Source organism: Rhea pennata, chromosome 2 (assembly GCF_028389875.1).
Source record: "Rhea pennata isolate bPtePen1 chromosome 2, bPtePen1.pri, whole genome shotgun sequence".
Classification (NCBI taxonomy): domain Eukaryota; kingdom Metazoa; phylum Chordata; class Aves; order Rheiformes; family Rheidae; genus Rhea; species Rhea pennata.
The window spans coordinates 52,815,247-52,825,045 of NC_084664.1; the positions used below are offsets into that span (position 1 = coordinate 52,815,247).

The 9,799-nt window shown below is 40.1% G+C and overlaps 2 protein-coding genes across 8 annotated transcripts in view; one reads left to right on the forward strand and one right to left on the reverse strand.

The window, feature by feature from the left end:
- Nucleotides 1-4,322, forward strand: part of PPP1R17 (protein phosphatase 1 regulatory subunit 17) — a 31,214-nt gene extending 26,892 nt beyond the window's left edge. Inside the window, exon 6 of the mRNA XM_062569527.1 lies at nucleotides 4,153-4,322. The gene's annotated coding sequence lies outside the window, so the exon portion shown is untranslated. The remainder of the gene's footprint in view (nucleotides 1-4,152) is intronic.
- The window catches only part of PDE1C (phosphodiesterase 1C), a 313,258-nt gene that overhangs the window by 2,871 nt on the left and 300,588 nt on the right, over nucleotides 1-9,799 (reverse strand). For all 7 annotated transcript variants that reach the window (XM_062569517.1, XM_062569519.1, XM_062569520.1 and 4 more), the window contains one exon: nucleotides 8,447-8,512. In XM_062569517.1, the coding sequence (XP_062425501.1) occupies nucleotides 8,447-8,512 (66 nt within the window). The remainder of the gene's footprint in view (nucleotides 1-8,446; nucleotides 8,513-9,799) is intronic.

The window sequence follows — 9,799 nt, forward strand, 5'->3', positions numbered from 1 at the left end:
GGACTGAGATCACAATTTCTCCAGAACTGAGGAATAGTTAGATCTGAGTTTTTTTGTATGACTTACTAGTAAACTGCAGGCCATTGTGAAAATCACACATGGGGTATGCACGAATCTGACTCTTCTCAGCTTTTAGACTATGGCTATTTGAATCCATGTCTTAGTTAACTGTACACACATAAAACAAAAAATGAAACACAACTATGACCAAAATGTATTTGTCTTACTCTGTGTTATCAAATGCAAAATAACTGGGCAGTAAGAATTATTAGCATAATAAGCACTTTAAAGAAAAGTCATTGCCCTCAGCATAAATTCCAATAAACCAAACCCCCCCCCCCTTAGGACCTTGTTAACCTTATATTTTAAAACATAGTTACAGTCTCATCTCGTTAATCTCCTTGAGTGACTGATTGTACTCTAAAACATTGTAGGAAATAGGGGACAATAAATAGTACGGACTTCATAAACTACAGAGATACATAACCATATGTACATAGTCATATTCTTTCCTGTCCTCAAGAAGACTGGCATTCAGAAAAGCAGGATTAAAAGCTTGAAAAGTATCCATTAGATGAGTTACTGTTCATTGAGGCACATTCAATTTTCAGATTCATTCCGTTTTCTTTACTCAGCATGGATTCAGCCAAACTATTATTGGATTTTCCATTGCTCAGCATGAGGGAATGTTTATTGTTAACTGGAATTTCACTGGAGTTGTTGCCAGCAGAAATGAGTTGGCTAATAAGTATAAGGGGATTATCCAGAACTCTGACAGTGCCATTTATCATCCAAACACCAGAGCTGATAAAGGGAATCCATGCCATTTAATTTCTTTAGGCTTTATTGATTCCAAAGAGGAGATGGTGGCAGGGAGAAGACTATCTTTTAGGACTACAGATGTTTGTTCCCAGGTTTCTCACTACCTTGTTGTGTGATCTGGACAGTACCACTCATCCTAGTTTCTCCATTTGTAAAATGAGAATAATAATAATAATACTTACTTCAGAGAATGCTTACAGGACTCAATTGGTTATTGTTAGTCAGAGTCTTCAGGAGCTTCATATGCATGGAATGACCTAAGTATTACCAGTTTCTAACCTTGATGCTGCTAAGACCTGGATTTATATTTTTCTTACTTTGGAAAAATAATCAGAATTCTTTTTAAGATCTTGGCCTCACCACACAATAGAAATATGGTAAAGGTATTTGAACAGTGTCAGAGTAGATTGGGAAGGCTACACAGGAAGCAGCATGCAGAGAGACAATCTCAGTGTAGTTCAGACACTGATCTAGCAGGGATGTGAGGGGTGCATTAGCTGCTCTATTTGCACTGGCCAGCAGGACATGCATCTCAGCATCTTGCAGAGCAGCAGCCATGCAAACATCAGATGTCACTAAGGACTATTTCCACCTCTTATTTCTCTTCATCACCTCTTTGATGCAATTCTTCTTTTGATTCTTGACAGAGGTCTGGATCCTGCTGGTATACTGCTCCTTGGTATAAACCCTATGGCCTATGACAACATTATGCCTTAATTTGCTTAAGATACACAGTCATCACAAATGATGGGGACCTTTCTGTATGTGAGAGTTGCTGCTTAGTAGACAACTGCAAACGAAAAAGGAGTTGAATTCACTGTGTAGATTGCCAGGAAGATTTCACTCAGGCTAGACCTCAGGTTCTGTTTGCACCACCACAGTTTAGGCTGCCATTCTCACAACCTCCTACACCAGTTCCCTTCCTGAGGTGGACACACAGCTTTAACTGATGTCTATGTTTTCAAAGAGACCTGCCACAGTGGAGCAGGTTGTACAACTTGTCATCTTCTCCTGAGTTTTTGGTAAAAACCCTATATGTTGAATCAGATTCACCTTAGGTTTAACTACAATTTATGAGTCAAACTAGGGCAGGATTTGAGGATAACTGCAAACCCATTTACAGCACATCAGCTCACAAGTTTTAGAGAAAAATACATTTTGTACAAATATGTGATGAAGGAAGGAAGAAAATTAGTTCTTTTCCCCATCCTCTCTCTCCCCCATGCTTGGCACAGAAGCAACCTACTATGCATAACTAGAAGTAGATTAGGAGCTTGAGTCACTCCACCAGAAGCTGTTCTGGTGATAGATGCTCCAACAAGGAGCCATAGCAAATGCATAGGAGACTCATTTAAAAGTGAAGGCACATAAGACAGAAGGACAGGTATACAGATGTGCCAGATTTGCCGCAATTTAAAAAACACTCATCCAGGAATCAAGAAGCCAAAGGACTGCCAAACACTACCACAAGATCTGCCTTTTATACTGACCCGAAAATATGCCATTAACCCACTAAGTGACGTGAACAACTTAGCCCATTAAAGCTCAGTTACTTTGCAGAGGAGTTGTTCAAGTAACAGTATAGATAATGCCTGGACCTTCAATCCCATGGACAATTTGAACAGGAGAAAATAGTTTGCTGAGGAGTCTGCTCTGAGCTAACCGAGCATTGATGGCTATTTTGCATTTGAGCTTCAAACCAGGGGATTTATCACAACAACACGTGAGAATTACTGTAACCTAGAGTCAAATTCTTAGCTGGAATTTGTCTAGCTCCACTGACTTCCCTAGAAATATACTTACTTGCAATAGTTTTGGCCTGGTTGCAATAAGAAGGAAATTATTGCTAGCAATGCTGACTAATAAAAACAAGATACAGTCAAGATACAGTATTTCAAACTATTAAAAGTTGTTATAGCAACAAAAACCTTTGAAATGAAACTCTTGTTATTACATAGTAATTCCACTCTGACCAGAAAACAAAACAAAACAAGACGAAACAATATCCTTTTCTTTTCTCTTTAAAAGTGTTTAACGCAGATATAAACAATTCTATTCATTCAAAAGGAATGTCTCCTTAAAAAAGTCACTGAAAGTGTATTTTCTGTAATGTCATCACTTCAGTCACTGAATTGATAGCATGATTTTTATTCATGAATACCTATCGGAAAACAATTTGGTTCTGAAAAAAATACATAATAAAAATCACCTGAAAAGCCATATCTTCAAAAGGCATTTCAGTTGTTACTGCTGGCATTTAGTATGGGAGGGAAAGAGGAGGAAAAGGAAGCAGGAAACTGGGAGGGACAAAATGTAGGATAAATAAGCAGAGAAAGCTCAGCTTTCCGGTCTGCCCATGGAGGTGGTGGCCATCCTGTGCTCTGCTGCTGCTGCTGCTGCCAAAGGACTCAGCCATAGCTCGCCCACTTGCATAGAGTGAGCAGTGAAACACATCTGGTTCCCAGAGTGCTACTGGCCCTGGTGGAAGCAAGTTTTGCTCAGCTCTACAAAAAAATGCAAGTGAGCCTGGTTTAGGAAGAAGAATGAGACACTACTGTCTCTCTCAGCTGTGTTTTCCTCATGAAGGATGCTGTGGCTTTGCAGATGCATCAGGGTTGAAACAGTTTCTGGAGCATAGCTTCATCTGGACGGTAGTATTTCTGACCCCCCTCCAGGCTCTCATGCAAGCGCTAAGGCACCCTGGCATGCCACAAACAAGGCAGCAGCACGTTCCCTCGCTGAACCAACTATGGTCTGTAGCTGCCAAGAATCCAGAAAAGCCTGCAGGGAGGTAGTGAATACAGACCTTCTGCTGTCTCCCCACAACCCCCTGCAGAGCTAGAGCGACTTTTGCCTTCAATGGTTATTCAGGTAGGATAAAGAAAATCCTAGGAAAAGTGCTACAGGAATGATGAAAGGCTTTCATAATCCATGAAGGTAATTTACTAATTTAGCTTAAAAAAGAAATTCACTGTTTATGTAAGGAAACTTCATTGGGCATTTTTACTAGGAGATGACTCAGATGAGCTAGAGATATTTGCATTCCCTATCCAGTATTCTGATGTCAAATCAAGAAAGCAGGTCCAGAAGGGTTTTAGGGTTTTCTCTTTCTCACTTTTCTAATTTTTGCCACTGAGAAAGTTTTTCTGCTGTAATTAACAGGAGTGTGTCAAGGACAAAGGAGCAGGAGAATCAAGACTATGTTTCATTAAAGAAGTTAAAACGTGCAAGAAGGGTTCTAAACTTGGGGAGAATCAATTTTCTAGATTTTTTTTTTTTTAATCTATATGTTTATGGAAAACTCACTGGGCCCACTGTTTCCTCCAACAGGACACCAGGAAGTTCCGAAAGTGAGGGGGAATTTCTTTACTGTGAAAGTGACGGAGCACTGGACCAGGTTGCCCAGAGAGGTTGTGGAGTCTCCTTCTCTGGAGATATTCAAAGCCCGCCTGGATGCAACCCTGTCTACTATACTCTAGGTGCCCCTGCTTGAACAGGGAGGTTGGACTAGATGATCTCCAGAGGTCCTTCCAACCTTACTGATTCTGTGATTCTATGATCCTGTGACACCTCAAGGAGAGAATCTAAAGACAGCTACTTGATGAGCAATCACCATGACAACAGCTGAGGTTTTTGTAATTAAGGATAAATTTATTTAATCCACTGACTAAATACATAGTGTACTCTCCTCTATGCCAAGTCCACTCATATGTTACAATCTATGGGACAACCTGAGCTCTGCAAGTTCCCACTCCAACACAGCACTAGATTTCAGCTTTCAGGAATATGAAGATGTGTCATAGCTTGTTGCAAACTTTGCTGATGGGTACCAACAGCAATATTAGCTGTGCTATCATCTAATTTATTTGCTAATATTACCTAGCATAGCTTTCTCTGTGCTCAAAAGAGAAGCATACGTGGAAGGAATCTTTTGGGGTTTTTTTAATTCTTCTCTCAAATTGCACAGGAAGTAGGAAAAATAAAACTTTTTCTAAGCTTCTACTAGACAGCAACATATCTATTACCACAAAGACAAGTACGAAAAACTGTGGCTTCTACAAAATGGCACTTCTTTTCCCCTTCAGTACTGAAAAAAAAATGAATACCCTTAATAACAATTTCAGAAATTTTTTCTCTCTAAAAAGTTCCAGTGAATAAATCCGGTCTTTAACTCAAACCTTTACACTCTGAGGTTTCTGTAATGCACAAAGAATTCAGTTTGCTGAAGCTCTGTAACCAAATGAACGCATCAAAGATTCAAATGAAATAAAGAATTCCGACTTCTGAGTTTTCCACCTGTGCTTTATCAAAGATGCTACATGTGTATGCATACATACATATATACATATGTGTATTTACATGTATAAAATCAGCAGTTCTAGAGAAGATATGAACTGTATAAAAGGAAGGGAGAAAACAGTGGCCTTCAAATGACTATTCAATAGTCAGGCTGCATTACAGAAGAGTAGAAGTACTGCTTGCAGGGTCTGACAGCGCCTTCTAATAAAACAGGAACAGAAGGCATGTCCTTCTGATGAACAGATGCACCTAATTAGAAAAAGGTATACATATTTTGCTGCTGCACAGAGTACTCAGTGCAGGGATAGGTATTCTTCATTTCTTCAAACTGCTCACATGCTACAGAAGAAAAAACGTAGTCAATCAGATTGTAAGTAACATTTTGGGGTCCATGGATGCCTTACTGTGCTTTCTTGCTATTTAAAGTGCAGGCTCCTTGGAACAAGAGCTGGTTCATCCTCTATGGACCGAGAAAACAGCCTTTCAAAGAAGCAGCAGAGGTGCCCGTGACAGCACAAGGCTGAATTGTTGGGTGGATTCTCTGATTTTTACTAATGGTTGAGCTTGTCTGACAATACATCTCCCAGTGGGAACACTGCTAGGGTTCTCTCCTGCACACTGCCACTTTTCCTCACACAAAATTTCCAAGCTTTGAGACTACTTGGAGATTTCTTCCTCTTACTGCAGTGCACTTTAAATTGACAAGCACAGATTAAGAAGTTATTCATGATGAGCAGTGATCGACTGGCCAGTAAAGAGAGAGATGGAATCACACGCATACGTTGTCTGGTCTTGTTGGCACTGCTTATTCAGAAGCGAAACTAAACCCAACAAAATAAAGCGTCCCATTTCTTTTGAAGGCACTTCATGCAATCCACAGAAGGAACAGCAAGACAATGACATTTTCTCAGATAGAAAAGTACGTGTGTGTGTGTGTGTTTACAGCAGACTGTTTCTTAACTAAACATTAATTAGTGGCTGCCTCCAGCAAAAGCAAACCCCCTGAAAAGCGATCATATACTGCATAAAAACCAAAATCATCATAATGGCTGTAAACAAAATGCATCACTGGGGATATATAAATAGAAAATATTACTCTGTTATCTACTCCCCATCATATATTTTAAATACTTGCATGGGAAGAGTTGATTTTCACACTGTACTCAAGCTAACAGCAGCAGAAGACACGTGGGAAGGTACCATTGTTAAACAGCCAGCCAAAGAGAGGAAACCCAAAACCAGCCAACACCAAAACATACACTGCGGTGGGAAATCTTTAACAAAGAGAGAGTCAAAACACAGCTAGTTATTTCCATAAGTGCCAGCCAGAAGGCACTTCTGTAAAATTCGGTGTGAGATTGTCACAGCGAGTATTGCTTCTGGAAGTAACCCTGAACTGGCAGCATGTCCACAGAGGCTGGATCAGCACAACTCTGAAAAGTTCTCTGCTGCAAGAAGTGGCATTACTGGGTAGACTGCTCTCCTCTCTTAAAGGTGGATCCTTCCTACCGATAGTTTTCTGATCAGACTAGTAAACCCCTAGGTCCAAAAGTTTTAAAATGGAATATGCATTATTATTCTCAAATAACAGATGGGGAAACTGAGGCACAAAAGAGCAATTTGAGCAAGGTCAACTAGTAAGTCAATGATAAATAAGAAGCTATGCCTGGTACTTTATGGCAAAACCCTCTTTTCTGCTTTAAACACTCTACCTCTATATTCTAATGGTCTGCAGGTTAAGAACAAGTAATACACATAAGAAGGGCATTGAATCTCTTGTTTGAAGGTACTCATTAATGGGTTGGTACATTAGCAGTGGTATAGTGCTGGAAAAATGAATGAAAAAGCAATGTGCAAACCGTTCTTGTTAAACATATACCTTATCCAGTGTAATCATGCCAATAATGTACTAAAAGTAACCTAGATTTATAATTAGCTCCGTTGATATTAGCTGAGAGCTAGGGCTAAAGTGTTCATGAATGTTTCATTCCACATGTTTTCCTTAAAATAAATTAAAAAAAAATCCTCTCTGGAAAAAAAAATCTCCAAAGAACAAGACCTATAGTTGGAACCTGTAAGAAAACCCTGTGTGAAAACTTCCGAAGTAGCAGCCCCTTATCAATATAAATGTAAGAATTTAACACCTGCTGAGACTATATGAGAAATAAGTAATATACAGAGCGAATACTTATCATCACTGTCAATGGTGAGAAACTTCAGAGATTAAGAGAATGTCTTTATGATATTTATGGTACTGCACTTTCCATCTAAAAACTGTCTCAGGCTAGTTACCTGATAAAGGTCTTCATGTGAGCACAGTTTCAATGACCATTTATTTTGTGTTCATGAGCAGCACAGTGTTTCACAGAGCATACTGTTTCATTAAAGAAAAGTAATATTTCTAAATCTCTCTCACAGTCCTGCCCATTCTTTTCCTCAGCTACAGTGGCTGAGCTGTGCCGAGGAAAACAATCTGCTAAAGTAGCAGTCAGGAAATCACGAACAGCTTGAAGAACTCAAACAGCACAGAAACCTGCTATGGCACATTGGTGTCTATATGGGGAGCCACATTGCACCTTGTCCACTGGCACAGCAGCCACTGAGGAAAATGTCTAGTAAAACTTTTTTTCAGTACTTTTTGCTCTTTTTTTTCTTTCTTGGTGATTTCTTTTTGTCTTTGTGTAGACTTACCCTTTCTTTCACTGACTGCAAACTACAAATATAGGAATGGCCATGTATATGCCCATGCTGAGACAGCATCTTGGCAACCGAGGCATTATTTTGTGCAACTGCTCCATTTTCTTCTCCCTTCCTTCTGACAATTGTGTGGGAAAAAAATGAAGGAATTAAAAAATTGGTTATCGGGGCGAAATAGAAGCAGAAAGATTTGGGGGATGGGAAGGACACACATCGAGCTGTGCTCAGGTCAACAAAACATTTTTTTTTTCCCTTCAGCACCTACATCCATGTAGCAAAGGCCCAAATAAATTTGATGAGCAAATTAAAACAGTCTGCAGACTATGCAGTGTAACCCACAAAACACAATGCATTTGTTTAATAATAAATAAACAAATATATATTAAATATATAACAAATATATATTAAAATTAAATAAACATGGTAAAGAAAATTGAAAATAACTTAATTTGTTCATTCCCAGTGAATGGTGTTAACTTTTTAAATGTGTTGCATAAAAGTCATGTCTTTCCTGGAAAAAACGTCATCTGTTTCTTCTGTCTCCCCAGAACCAGTAATCTCCATCTGTAACTGCCTATTCCTAAAGCTATACGTATAAACAAATTACAGTGTGGTGATACCAACTGACCTGGCAAGGTAAGATGGTTTGCTGAGGAACCTGAGACTGGTGAGTCAGCTGAATATCGGTCTGGACCTTTAAAGAGAAAGATTAATTTCAGTACAGGTGGGTGAACTGTAATCCCAGCAGTGTAGCTTTTCCTGTTCTACCACTGCTATGTGATAGTGTCTTCTGCCATTTCTTTTCAACTGTTTTAGATCAGATTAACTTCTTCACAAGCCTGGTCAAATATCCAAATAGTCCTCTTTTAACCTAGGGGAGTCAACATCAAACACATCTTTCTTATGTTTAGCACTTACTGTGTTTCGGTGGAGATACAATCGTTACTTACTCTGCAAGCTACAAACTCTTAGATAACATGCTCCTCAGCTACCTCCAAGTCGTCAGTCGTCACAGAACCGACAATACATCAATTTTCCTCTACTCAGCCCTGGTGAGGCCTCGAGTACTGTGTCCAGTTCTGGGCTCCCCAGTACAAGAGAGACATGGAGCTACTGGAGAGAGGCCAGCGTAGGGCTACAAAGACGATCAGAGGGCTGGAGCATCTGCCCTAGGAGGAACATCTGCGAGAGCTGGGCCTGTTTAGCCTGGGGAAGAGAAGCCTGAGGGGGGATCTTATCAATGGCTGTAAGTACCTGAAGGGAGGGTGTCAAGAGGACAGGGACAAACTCTTTTCAGTTGTCTCATGTGACAGGACAGGAGGCAATGGGCAGAAATTGAACCACAGGAAGTTCCGCCTGACCGTGAGGGGGAATTTCTTCACTGTGAGAGTGACGGAGCACTGGACCAGGTTGCCCAGAGAGGTTGTGGAGTCTCCTTCTCTGGAGATCTTCAAGGCCTGCCTGGATGCAACCCTGTCTAACATGCTCTAGGTGACCCTGCTGAGCAGGGAGGTTGGGCTAGATGATCTCCAGAGGTCCTTCTAACCTTACTGATTCTATGAATTTTATTCTCTAATGTGCTACTGACAACTGTTACATGCTACTTACCTCGGCTTTGTGGTGTTTCAGTGAGCAGTTGCCATCACTTTGGGAACCACCAGCTGACAATAGTTCAGGACACTTATGTCACTGGATAGACACTCCAGAGAAAGGGCTCTGATACTATACTTGCAAGTGGAGATGAGTTGCCCAAAACACTAGATGCCTTTTCTAAGTCATACTTTCTCTTCTTATGCTTATGTGAAACAGTCTGCATTTTAGATCTGAAGATCACAGTTGACGATGTCAGTGCCCTCAATATGTATAAAAAAATTAGTGGCTTGGATTCATTTCTACTTGCAGGATTGCAAGTAAATTAAGAATCAAACCAAGCCAGCAAGTTATCAGAATATAAGCAGGTACAGTGGCAAGCATGTCACAC